General features: G+C 41.8%; 1 protein-coding gene across 2 annotated transcripts in view; it reads right to left on the bottom strand.

The window, feature by feature from the left end:
• Msh3 (mutS homolog 3) overlaps positions 1-14,637 on the bottom strand; it is a 155,405-nt gene that overhangs the window by 65,808 nt on the left and 74,960 nt on the right. For both annotated transcript variants that reach the window (XM_027401745.2, XM_027401744.2), the window contains exon 13: positions 2,061-2,193. In XM_027401745.2, coding sequence (XP_027257546.1) covers positions 2,061-2,193 — 133 coding nt within the window. The remainder of the gene's footprint in view (positions 1-2,060; positions 2,194-14,637) is intronic.

Here is a 14,637-nt window from a genome sequence, read left to right on the forward strand (position 1 = left end):
TGCACAAAACTTAAGTTCAAATGGATCAAAGACCTCAAGATAAATCCAGCCACACTGAACCTCTTAGAAGAGAAAGTGGGAAGTACCCTTGAATGAACTGGTGCAGGAGACAGCTTCCTGAACACAACACCAGTAGAACAGACACTAAGATTGACAATTAATAAATGGGACCTCCTGAAACTGAGAAGCTTTTTTAGGGCAAAGGACACAATCAACTAGAAAAAATGGCAGCCCACACAATGGGAAAAGATATTCACCACATCTGACGGTGGGCTGATTTCCAAAATTTACAAAGAACTCAAGAAGCTAGTCTCCAAAACACTAAGTAATCCAATTAAAAAGTGGGGTACAGAACTAAATAGACAGTTCTCAATAGAGGAGTCTAAAAGAGCTGATAGACATTTAAGAAAGTACTCAACATCCTTAGCCATTAGGGAAATGCAAATCAAAACAACTCTGAGATACCATCTTGCACCTGCCAGAATGCCAAAAATCAAAAACACCAATGACAGTTTATTCTGAAGAGGATGTGGAGAAAGGGGAACACTCCTCCACTGCTGGTGGGAGTGCCAACTTGAACAGCCACTTTGGAAATCAGTATGGCTATTCCTCAGGAAAATGGGAATCAGTCTAGCACAAGATCCAGCAATTCCACTCTTAGGCATATAACCAAAAGATGCATATTTATACAACAAACACATCTGTTCAACTATATTTATAGCAGCATTATTTGTAATAGCCAGAACCTGGAAGCAACCTAGATGCCCCTCAACTGAAGAATGGATACAAAAAATGTGGTACATTTACACAATGGAGTACTACTAAAGGGGCGGGGGAGGGGGAGGACACACAATGGAATCTTGAAATTTGCAGGCAAATGGATGGCACTAGAAGAAACCATCCTGAATGAGGTAACCCAGTCACAAAAAGACAAACATGGTACATACTCACTCATATATGGATTTTAGACATGGAGCAGGGGATAGCCAGCCTACAATCCATACCGCCAGGAGCTAGAAAATAAGGAGGACCCCAAGAGAAGAACACAGGGTCCCCTGAAGAAGGGAAGGGGGACAAGAAACCCTGAGCAAATTGGGAGCATGGGGGGAGAGAGGAGGGAGGTCAAAAGTGGAGAGGGAGAAGAGAAGGGGGGATGAGAAGAGGAGGACTGAGACACGGGAGGAATAGAGGAGGGCAAGAAGGGAGATGCCCTGATAGCGGGAGCCAGTACAGGTTTGGAGAGAGGTCTGGCACAGGGGAAATGTTAGGGGATCCACAGGGATGACCCCAACTAAGAATCTAGGCAGTGGTGGAGAGGCTGCCTTTGATGCCCTTCCCCTATAAGGAGATTGATAACTACCTTGGTTATCATTCCTAGAGCCTTCACCCAGTAGCTGTTCGAAGTAGAAACAGCAACGCTGAGCCATACTCCTGGAATCTGGTTGCGGAGAGGGAGGAGGGATGAGCAAAGGAGGGAAGGCTGTGCTGGAGAAACCCACAGAAACAGCTGACCTGACCTAATGAGAGCATGAAGACCCTAGTCATAAAGCTGGGGAACCAGCATTGGACCTAACCAAGCTCTCTGAATGTGGGTGCCAGCTAGGAGGCCAAGACAGTCTATGGGACCTCCAATAGTGGAGCCAGTGTTTATACCTAGAGTACAATTGGACTTTGGGAACCCATTCCTTATAGAGAGATAGTATTACAGCCCACATATGGGAAGTAGAGCATGAGCCCTACACCCAAATGATGTGATGGACTTTGATGATCCCCCATGAAGGGCCTCACTATCCTTGGGGAGTGGGTGGGGGTGGTTGGGGGGTTGGTGGGGAGCATAGGAGTTTGGGAGGGCGAGGGAATGGGAGGATGGATATATAAATAAGAGTGCTTCTAAAATAAATTTTTTTTAAAAATGTACAATTAAAATTTCTGAGACTACAGCTGTTTCTCAAGCTACTTATAAGCACTAGTGAGAACCCCACACGATTTTCCTTCAGGACCTAGAATTCTAATGTTGAGGAACACGGTGAGTCTTGGGAGGTTTGATTTTTACCACTTACTTTCTTGTGATAAATGCTGCATAGTCCTCTCTCGATGTCAGGTAATTTACGTAGATGATTTTCTATCTGTTCAAATACACTGGATTCTGAATGAAGAACATCAGATATTGCATCAAGTCGGGCATTTATGTCCCTGTGAGAACAGAATAAAAGCAATGATCAGATATGTTAATAATTTAGAGTATAGACATTGCCCACTTTAATGCCTAGGACTATGCCTCAGTCACTAGCCTGAGGAAGATGCTTTCATCCCATTCTTCCCTGCTTCCTTCTATCATTTGGCTAACACACAGGTACCATACAAGGAAAGTCACTAGCTAAGTGTGATGGAGATATCTCATGAGGCAAATACAGGGACTATACTTCCAAGTCTCCTTTAAGATTAGGTATGACCATGTACTCAAGTTCTACTCATTGAAATGCAGACAGGAATGACATATGTTACCTCTATGCCCTGGCTGATAAAAACCCTCCTGTGTAAGCTTTCACACTACTCCTTCTGCTTGTGCTCAAACTACTGCTACAAGCTACATGGTGATTCCATCTGTTCATGACAATAACAGAACATCTTCTACCTCCACATCCACTACCAAACGAACTTCTTGTGTAATTTAATCACTGAGAATGGGATATGTTTGCTATAATAGGCATACCTTGAGCAATATGATGACTTGATTCTGGTCATAGTGGTTGAGCCTATGTTGGCAGAGATAGAGCCTAACCAAAGATTGGCCAGTAGCAAATAAAAAGTGTGGAGACTGTGATGTCAGAAGTCATAGGAAACTAGGGTTGCAGGACTTCATCAATGATGACATGTGTGAAGGTCTTGTCAACTTAAAATGGAGATCTGACTGACTAAATGTACCCTCAATGAACTGTGGCCCAGTGAGTCCCTATCAACCAAAGGCATACACTGGATATAAAGGCCATAGGTGATCCTGAAGGCAGTGGTAAGTGTGCATGTCTTTTGGATACAGGCCCTCAATAAAATTTAAACAAATAAACCAGTGGATAAAAGAAAGAGCTGTTTTAGTGGAAACAGAAAACATTAAGTAAACATGGTGGGGGACTAGAGATAGATGGTTCAGTATTTAAAAGCACTTGTTGATATTGCAGAAGATAACCCATATGCAGGCTTACAACCATTTCTAACTTCAGTCCCAAGTGGGGGTCTCTGCACCCAAGGCCAACAGAGTATCAATCCACATGAGCCAAGAAGGAAGTCCAGTTCAACACAACTCAATAGCCAGTGTTGGTTCAAACTTCACAAGTCTGACACCAGGCAGTTTATTTTAGGTACAGCACAATTTGAAAAAAAAAAATTGTGGTGATAATTAACTCAATCACTTGTGTACAAAAAAGCATAAGGCATGACTACATCAAAACTCTTTGTAAAGTACATGTGTCCTCTTTCATAAAGATGGGTTCTATAGATAGACTACATGTGAGATCTTAAGCATTTGGGGAAGGATCTGGTGTGGTCTCAGTCACACAGATAGTGCAAAGGCTCCAAACCACCTCTGTTCCTATTTGTAAAATACATGTGACAACTTCCGCAAAGGTTTTTCTGTCTAGACTGACAGAAAAAAAAGCTCATTACAAGAGTCTGAGGGAGCCAGATGTGGAGCCAGATACATCTTCCTACACAGATAGCACAGACGGTACTAACCACAGTCTTCTGGGTGGAAAACAGGTTATACATCCCTTTCTTTGAAAAGACAACCTTGCATGTTCAACATTCCTGGTCTCCTTAGTGCTCATCTGTGAGCACTGGGACCTCTGTGCCTCCTACAATCCTAGGGGATCTGATGCCTTCCTCTGATCTCCACAGGTACCAGGCACACATGTGATGCACATATATACATGCAAGAAAGACACTCATATAGATAAAATAAATCTAATAATAATAAGCAAACAGGTTGGTCTACGCTGCTGTCCCACAACTGATGTGAAGGGCACACCTGACGGAGCATCCTGCTTGAAGGAGTTTGTAGATGGTGGACAGGGGTTACTTTCATTATCGCTGCACTCACTACCTGTGAATCATGCCTGTCCATGGTGCAGTGCACTACACTAATATTCCCACAACTTTAGCATCACAGTATATCATCACAAGACGCTCAATAAACAGTTGTTTATTTCAATTCAGCCTGATCCCCAAAGCTACATACAAAGTAAATCAAACTGAGAGGAAAAAAAAAAAAAAAACAAAAAACTAAAGCTGTTTTGCATAGGACTGTTATGATAAAAATAAATCAATGTTTTACTCTAACATTTACCCAAAATGCTACATAAATATGAAGTTTTACTTCAATAACTCATCCCTGCAAAAATGAAAGATGACACCAATTGGATTAGATGAGGCTGATGCTACAGATGGCTTGAGGACAGACAGAAGAATGCCATCTGGGGAGGCAGAAGACAACCCACACAGATAGCTGCTATCTTGAAATTAAAGGTTTTTGAATATAGAAAGATAAGAGCAAATGACTTGAATAAAAATCTAAGCCAGCTTTATGAATTCTATCAGAAAAAAATAATGGACAAAGCTATAAACTCCTTAGGAGACTAGAAATATTACACTATGTTGGTTTCGACTACAAAACCACAAAGCAAACAGCTGTAGTTGGTTGTTTTTTCCTCTATACTCCTTTGGCTCTTTGGGGACCCACCACCCAGCTCCCAAATAAATCACATGGAATCTTATTCTTTCTTATGAATGCCCAGTCTTAGCTTGGCTTGTTTCTAGCCAGCTTTTCTTAATTTATCCCCATTTATCTTTTGCCTCTGGGCTTTTTCCTTTTCTTCAGTATGTCTTAATTTCACTCTCACTCCATGGCTGGCTGAGTGGCTAGACCCTTCTTTTCTTGCCCCTTCCTTTAATTGTTCCTTGATCTCCCTTCTCCCAGATTTTTCTCTCTATTTGTTCTCTCTGTCTGCCAGCCCTCTCCCCTTCCTTTCTCCTGCCCTTTATTAGACCATCAGCTGTTTTAGACAGGCAAAGTATCACAGCTTCACAAAGTTAAACAAATGCAACATAGAAGAATGCAAACCCATCTTAAAATAATATTCTTCAACAAGCAACTTTTGGTCTAGCCTGGTGTCAGCATAGGCCAAAGCATGATGCCCACTATGAATCACTTTGGTATTAACCCAGTCTGTTCTAGCTCAGAATTTCAGATCAAAAGGAAAGTGACTTGAGTCTTATCCAGGCTCTGCCCTTTATTATTTTCCCTCAACCTGATTTCCTCAGCTATAAAACGTGAATAGCAATGGGCCCTAACTTTTAGTGTTATTACAAGAACTCTATAATACAAGCCAAGTATTTAGGGTAGTGCCTACAACACAATAATCAGCCATTAAGTACCAACTGATGCTATCATCGGCTCTATTTATTAAATAACACAAAGAATAGCATATAGGTCAAGCATGGTGACCCACACCTTTAATCCCAGCATTTGGAGGCAGAGGCAGGTGGATCTCTGAACTTGAGGACAGCCTGGTCTACACAGTGGGTTCTAGGATAGATGGCAACACAGAGAAACCCTGTCTCAAAAAACCAAGGGGGGAACAAAAACAAAAAACAAACAAACAAAAAGAATAGCACATAGAAGGAAGAAACCACATCCTTCCAGCAGGGCTGGTTCACCCTCGTGCACTAGAGGGCAAACACTAGCTGTCAGTCCCTGAGTTCTCACCTGTCTTGGCAGCAGTTGTCACACTTCCCCCTTACTCACCTCCAAAGGATGGAGGACACAGATGTGAGGTCACAGCAATCAATCCTAGCTCTCAGGTATGTACCCCCAACATTGATCCCACTAGGCTTAGTAAACAACCATGAACCCAGTGAAAGTGGTATTGGCATGGAGTGTAGAAAACCACCAAGTATTAATAGGGCCTCCTGGTAATGTTAAATTTAAGTAGTTCCGGAGAGTTACAAGTGGCGATTAGTTTTGTTAATATAAATTTAACAGTAAGTGGAAGGAAATATGTAACATTCTATTACTTCGTCACTTTAGCCAGGGTAATAAACTAAAAACACAGCCATTAATACTGCAGATATATGGGTTTGCCAAAATAAGAGTCATTTAATTATTCAAGAGAATTAACTACCATGAAAATGTACTCTCTGCTTTACAAAAAAAAATCACATGGAAATGTAGCCAAGGAGCTAATCCTGACAGTTTCCAATCCCCTTAATTTTAATTATTTAGTTTTACAATTTAAGTATAGCATAAACTTAGCATGCTTAATCCCCATACAGCTTTGAATTATAAAAGCCTTCTTCACTTTCTCTGTATGCAGAGCCATTCAGTGTACAAAGACAGTTGTATTTAGTCCACAAGCTCTTATGTCTCTCTTCCTGCACTTCCCTCTTCTTGCTGGTGGATTTCCACAAAGGATTAGAAATTGCTTGAGAACTGGAACAACACTGTGTCACTGACACTCAACAATACAAATGCAGTAACCATCTTATCCCAGTAAAGGGTGTTGTGTATCTCGTCCCCAGGCCCTGGATATGCCACAGGGAATAATGGGTACAGAGTCCCACTTGCTTGTTCGTTTGGTAAAACAGACCGTCTTTAGGATACAGAACATAGTAATATCTGGGGTTATGCAATGGGACCTGGGCAAGTGGGGGCAGTGACAAGGGGCAAATATTTCATCCCATCTTTTACACCTCAATTGATGAGAAGTTTCAGAGCTTGGTTAATTTTTTAATTCTAAGATAAATGTGGTATGGAGTTGACCCAACAATAGGGGCAAGGATGAAAGCCATCTCTGGCAATGGACTGCTAAGCATCCGATGCATATTCCTTTTTCTTCTAGAAAAGCAAGCAGCCATGTCAGCTCTCCTTGCACAAATGTGACTGTCAGAAAGGGCTCTGGCAATGAGATGTGAACACACATGCTCCCTTCTTCCCCTCCCCCTGCCTTAATGTTACTGTCCAGGGTGACCTGGGAAGTCCTGAATATCTGTGTGATCATGCTTCTACCCCACTCTAACCCAGCAAGACCACATTTTTTTTCTTCTTTAATGTATGGAAAGACCTTGGATTTTTTGTGTAATGAGAAAATAAATGCATAACTTTCACTCTGTTAGAACCATTGAATTTGGGGGTCCTTTCGCTAGGGGTTGCCTTCTCTAACCAACATGTTACTTTTAGTGTTAAAAGACACATTAACATGTACTGAGCTTCCTAAGTTCTTGGGTCTTACTCCAGCTTAGCTCACTAAATAAAGGGGAATATTTTCTCCACCCATATGGACAGCATCCAACAGTAATGATGCCATTCTGAAATGGGATGACCAGGATAGTGTCCTATTCATCAGTAAAACTTGCAGGTTCTGCTAATATCTCTGCCTGTAGCCTATAGCAAGTACAAAAAAATGTAAGAAGTACAGGATCCAGGATGGAACTAGACAGGTCTCACAAGGGAGCCTGAACACTCAGCCTCCTCTCTGCCATCTTCAGAGCTGCAGATGGGCCATTTTATGGCTGCTGCCATATCTATCCAAAACAGGGAATTTAGTCCAGCCCTTCTTCACAGATAGACTTGGGTCTGAACAGGGGATTTAATCCAGTCCTTCTTCACAGATGGACCTGGTCTGAACAGGGGATTTAATCCAGCCCTTCTTCACAGATGGACTTGGGTCTGAACAGGGGATTTAATCCAGCCTTCTTCACAGATGGACTTGGGCCTGAATTGTGCTTCCACATGATTATTGATGGGGACATGGATGCAGTAGCAGCAGCATCTTTAAATTTTTGCATTTTTTTTGTTTTACTTTTACAAAATAAAAAAACACATGTGAAATTTTCTTTTCTCCTTCCATAAAGAACACAAATGACCAAAAAATGCTGGCAAGGAGCATAAACTGGTACAGCCACTTTAGAAATAAATCTGGAGGTTCTTAAATGAGTCTAGAAATAAAGCTACCATATGACCCAGTTCTACCACATCTGGCAACACCCAAAAGACAGTCCACCACACCACACAGATCCCAGCACACCCATGTCACCACTGCTCTATTCACAACAGTAAGGAAATACAAGCAGCCTGATGAACTGATATGAAAATATGGTTCACACATACGATACAGTTGGGATTTAGTCATGAGAAAAAGTGAAACTATACTATTTGTAGTTAAAGAGATGAAACTGAAAAAAAAAAACAAAAACAAAAAACTGTACTGAATGAGATTTCTGGACCCATCTCATCTAGATGCTAGCTTTAGTTCTGTTTATTTAATGTGGAGAACTGAGGACCTGTGGAAACCAGGAAACCAGGGAAGGGATGCATTTAAGGGAGGGAGGATAGTAGAATATAGATAAAAAAATAAAGTATAAAGGGGAAAAACTGGGGAGATGGAAAGTTTAGGCAGGTATTGTGGGACTTGAGAAACAAGGAGGAGCATGGGTAAGGTTAATTCAAATGAAGGATTATAAAATGGCAGTACAGAAAGAAACCAACCATCTTGTAATCCAAATAAAAAAATGCAAAAGATACAAAAGAGAGACTAAAGGGAGTTACCCTGCTCTAGAAGCAATGGGTTGAAAAACAAAACTCCCTGTCCTAGATGTGGTCCACATCCATAGGAGGTAGTTAGAAGGAAGGCCAGGGCCCCCCAAACCATTATGGCCACTTGACAGAACTCTTAGTTACTGACTGGAATGAGAAGAAAAGAGCTTATTGCTGAGGGTACTGCATACTTTGGTTGCAAGATACAAAGTAGTCAAGCTGGAACCAAGCTGGAAACTAACTCCCTACCAGATAGCATTCAAAATAATGGAAGGTACTATGCAAGCTGCTTTGGGCAGTGGTGGTGGTGGACAGGGTGAACCACAAAACCAAAGTGCCAGGCAAGAAGTATCTACCTGTGCAACAGTGGCATGACTGCTGGGAGGGTAACCAACTCCTACTCTCCAGCTGGATTTGAGAAGTCCACGCTTCAACAGAGAACCCATGATGGGGAATGTTCTTCTGTGTATATTGGTTGATGAATAAAACACTGTTGGCCAATAGGGCAGCAAGACAGGTGGGACTAGGATATGAGGAGGATTCTGGGAAATGTAGGCAGAGAGGAGTCGTCACGTGATTCCAGGAAGTGACGTAGCTGGGTAGAAACTGCCATTAGCTAACCACAGAGGTCTGGAGGTCTGTACAGGCAGGCAGGAATATTCTGATTAGCTGGGCAGAATCAGAATATAAGCACGGACAAACAGGAAATCGCTCTCTTTTCTTCTCTGCAGAGGCGCTGAGCAGTCAACATGTAGGACGTCAGAAGAGTAAGAGGTCCCTGGACCTTTCTCCCGTAAGAGAAGACCATGTGGAAATACTTAGATTAGTAATTATGGGTTAATAATTAAGTCAGAGCTAGCCAATAAAAAACCATAGCCAACGGTCAACAGTTCATAATATTAATAGCATCTGCATATTCATTTGGGGCAGAGAAGGGCAGCGGGACCAGGGGAGCAGAAAGATTCATGTTACAAACCTACGCCTGGTATTGGAAGCCCATTTAATACTCTGTCATAGAGTGATAAACAGTGTTACTAAAAGCAACTAAGGGAGGATGTTTTTATACTTCTAGGAAACAGTCCTTCATTAAGGGAATTCAAAGAAGGTACCGAAGGCAGGAATCTAGAGGCAAGAACTGATATAGAAGGCAAGGAAGAGTGCTGCTTGTTGGCTTGCTCTCCAGTTGCTCAGAGACTTTTTTTTAATAGCTCTCCTATTAAATGACCATCCTAGCAGAGGCCAGCCCACAATGAGCAGGCTCTTGTACATCAACCATCTGCCTCACAGGTTTGTCCACAGGCCAATCTAGTGAGGGTGCTTTCTCAACTAAGTTCCCTCATCCAAAATGATCCTGGCTTGTGTCAAGTGGACATAAAACTAGCCAGCACACAACATGTCTAAGGAGGTCACAAAATACTTCACAATATATCCATTACCGACATATGACCACATGTGAACCACCATCTGACCTATGTCTGATTTCCTATTTCTTTCTAAGCTCCTGGATGTGATCCCTGCCCCAATGCCAATAAACACGCTTTCTGCTTTAGGTTTCATAATTTTACACTCCTATCTGAGCACCTGAATCCAACAAGATCTCACTGTTGCAAGATTTAAGTAAGTGGTAGCATTTTCATAGTGTTTATGCATTCATCCATGTGCATATATGTAGATTTAGATCATCCATTTTAACTGCTATATAAAAGAATGATGTATGACTGGACAATATACTATTTGTTGTTGTTGTTGTTGCGTCCACATTTTTACTACAGTAACAATCACAGCTGACTTCTGACCATGATGTTCACACTAGGAAGCATACTGAGCCTTTGCAAATGCTAACACTATGACGTAGGTATGGTAATGAGAAAATCAGACCTTCAGCTTAAATCTCATAGCACTGTGCTTTTAACCACTGACCTACATGCTTGGCTAGATGGCCTTGGATAATTAACAAGTCTCCATTTTCCTTATCTATTAAAAAGAAGGACCAACTTACTCTGAAGACAGTTGGAAATTAATAGATAATCTGGATCAAGCATGCAGCAAGTGAGAGATGAGCTACCCACTCTTCCATTTTCTTTTCCTTAATCTTTCTGAGAATCTCAAAGTACTGAGCTGTTCTAAGAGTGCGTGCCCTATCTGCACAGACCACAGCTCCTCAGTCCACTCTACTTTGACGCTTTTCTTCTTTGAAGTCTTATATTTGGACCTTTGTTTCTTTCTATGCAAATACCTTCCTCTACTTTAAAAAATTATGTTTCTCTTTCATCCTTAAAATCAATCCAACCCTTTTTATAAATTATAAATATCTCACCTATAGAGCTACAACAAGGATTTTTTTCAAAGAGAAGATTGGTAGGAGATTTTTCAGAGAAATGAGCTAGAGATTATAATGTACATAATTTACAAAGTTCAGTGGTTCCTTACAATCTCACTTCAGACATCAAATCTGCCTAGCTACTGGCTGTGCAGCTTTTTATTACACCAATCACAGCATTACTTCTTCACAGTGTACAAATATCCCAGCAGGGCTAAAGGTGCAGCTCAGTGGAAGAGAAGTAGAGAGATTACCTAACGTCTCACAAGGCTCCCGGTTTGATCCCCTGGAGGGGGAAAAAAGTTACTATTTCATTAGAGGAAATTCTTTGTCTCCAATCTGCTTTATATACTCCTAAAATATATATATATATATATATATATATATATATATATATATATACCTAAAGCATGCATGTACTAGCATATGTATGGGTCTCCTATGTCATCAGCAAATGGGCCACAGGAGAAGCCACAACCACAGATAGGTTCCTGAGGCAGGAAAGAGAACCCCGGGGTGAATTTCAACATGTGAGGTACAGACAGAAAGGGGTAGGAAACACTTATTAATTTACTTTTAAATCTTTTAGATTTATTACACACACACACACACACACACACACACACACACACACACACACACATATATGTATATGTGTGTGTGTGTGTGTTTAATCTGCCATGTATGTATGTGTACCTGCATGCCTGGTACACACGGAGGTCAAAAGAAGTTATGAGTGCCACCTCGTGTGCACTGGAAACTGAACCTATGTCCTCTGCAAGAGCACCAAGTACTTTAAACTGCTGAGCCATCTCTCCAGCACTTGCTTAATATTTTAACACACAGTATGATACAAAATCTTGAGCACAGTTTTTGGCCACGCTGAGGCAAAATGCCTAATCATGAAGAAGACCAATCTAAAGATGGAATCTTAAAAAACATACATTATTTAACTTGTAAAAAGCATTGACCCTCATGGCTTACAACATAACATCCATTGATAAGAAGCTGGGAAACAACACTGGAGATTCTTCTTGATTAAATAAGCCGACCTGACAAAAACTGTAAGAGTATGATCATATCAGTAAACATAAATCACATCTCAAAAACTCAAGTGAGCCCACTGAGTACCATGATCAGCCAATGAGAATAAAGCAAAAAGCCATTTCTGCCTTTTAAAATGGATGCAGATTTTAACCAAGGAGGCTATTAGAAGGAATAAACTATGGTGAGGGCGGAAAGTCCTGTGAAATGTAAACACTTGGTTGCCCTGAGTACTACAAGCCACCATTTAAAGGTACAGAGAGATGTCTAAAAGGAGTCACAGCTGACCAACAAATCACAACACTGGGAAATCTGCCTTAGCCTGTGCCCCCCCCCACCAGCCATTGCTTGTCCTGTGATCTCACCACAGGTGAAAATTAGACCCTCACCTAACATGTAGTATCAATTTCAGAGATGGATTTTAAGGCAATAGGATCAGCATTAGTATTTTTGAAAAGGAGAGAAAGAAACAGCTGAGCCCCTGGCTACTTAGCTGATTTTTCTCTACTCACTCTCTTGGCATCATTATAATTTAACTGAAATTCTTTTTGAAATGCACTATAAAGGATTAAGAGAATAAAAGTTTTAAAACAATGACCTAAATTAAAAGAAAATGGTGTGTGGTTTTTCTGATAGGTTAGGCCAGCACAGAGCTCATACACACACACACACACACACACACACACACACACACACACACACACACACACACACACACACACAAAGAAAAGAAGGATGGAAGGTGAGGAACAGAGAGAGAGCAGCACAACAAGAAAAGAAAGAAAATGAGTGACCATCATGGTAGGGGAGATGGCTCACTGGGTGATGGTGTTTGCTGCCAAGCCAGATGACCTACGCTCCATTCCCAGAAGTCTAATGGTGGAAGGAGAGAACTGACTCCTGCAAACTATCTTCTGACTTCTACATTCAAGCAAGTGGCACACATACCCAAAATAAATAAATGTAAAAACTAAGATTAGATAAATACAATTTTAAATTTAAAAAACCATCAAGTATGGGCAAGTGGAACACCTTCTTTCTGCCTTTCTAGAAAATGAGACTCCCAAAGGAAACAGAATTCAAGCTGAAGAGAAAACATGGTCTATTGACTTTATGTCAAATTAATACTTGTGATTCACACAACAACAGAACAAAGGTAGAAATAAACATGTTTAATTTACAGGAAAAACGTCTCCTAGAGAGTCTGTTTCTGTTGTTTCAACCAAGCAAATAGCATGGTGAGCACCATGGTTTAGCAGGTGGTGTTCTGTCAGCCACAGGCTGTATACCCTACATCCTTGTCCACAGAGTGGCAGCAAAAAGCCACCTCCTCTCCTCTGTAAGACTTTCAGATTCATCTGGATATGAAACTAAGAGACCCATGGCATGGAGGGAGGGTCTTCTTTGCCTCCTTTTCCCCACATCTTGCAGACATTAGAACAACAAAATGATCTGACCGGGCTGTCAACAGCAACGTCATAGAACGCATCACAATATGACTGAAGACAGTGGCTACTAACTCATCCTCAGGTAAAATGGAGCTAATAATACTGTCTGTGATGTGCAGCTGTTGTGAGGCTTAAGGGGCTTGGAGAGAGTGATGGCTCAGGAGATGTCAGCCCTTGCTGCTGTTACAGAGGACCTAAATTCAGCTTCCAGCACCCTTATCAGTCACTGCACAACTGTTGAAGGGATTCTAGGCACTGTTCTGGCCTTTGTGGGCACCTGTTCTCTTCCCCTCTCCCCTCCCTCCCCCGCCTCCTCCAGACAATGGCTGGGACTGCTCAGGATCTAGGGTCACTACAGGATTTAGAGCTGACCATTACTACTACGGGCTACGAGACACCAAACAGACTTTTGAAGCTTTCAAACTCTGCTCCCTCATTCCAAGGACCCATCTAGAGAGGGGTTTTGAGTATGGAATACTGCTCCATAGTCACTGACACCACTAGTGGAGGCATTGGACTCAGGTACCTTTCCAGAAGGACCTTCCCATCTGTGAACATTTGGATTTCAGCAGAAACATTCCAGAAACATTTGGATTTCAGCAGGTCCTTGCTGCTTCAGCTCAGGCCCTCAACACCTCTCTGTGATCATGAGAGCTTTGTCAGCAATGCTAGCTATACAGTCTTCTCTATAACAAGGCCAACTCTGATCACAACACCACTAGGATTAGAACTGCTAAATCAACTCTCTCCAGCTAGCAGCTTCTGAGCTTCACTTCAAAGTCCTCCACAGGCTGGGTGGTGGTGGTGGTGCTCGCCTTTAATCCCAGCACTCAGGAGGCAGAGGCAGGTGGATCTCTGTGAGTTTGAGACTAGCCTGGTCTACAAGAGCTAGTTCCAGGACAGCCTCCAAAGCCACAGGGAAACCCTGTCTTGAACCCCACCCCCAAACAACAACAACAACAAAAAACAAAGTCCTCCACAGAAAGCATGGCCGTTTCTCTCCCTTTTCTTAGTATTCCCTTACACTGCTCCTGCCTAACTAACTAGATTATCACCAACAAGGCCCATAGCTTCTGAGCCGAAAGCAGGCTTGTTCTTGACTGGTGTGGGGGATGGGGTTGGCTCTGTGTACTGTTAGACAGTCCACTATCAGTTATAAATACAATTCTCTCAAATTTAAGACTGGGATCTTGTTAGCCATGGTAACTTAGTTTCAAAGAAGTTAATGTACTTTTAATTTC

This window comes from Cricetulus griseus, chromosome 2, assembly GCF_003668045.3.
Source record: "Cricetulus griseus strain 17A/GY chromosome 2, alternate assembly CriGri-PICRH-1.0, whole genome shotgun sequence".
NCBI lineage: Eukaryota > Metazoa > Chordata > Mammalia > Rodentia > Cricetidae > Cricetulus > Cricetulus griseus.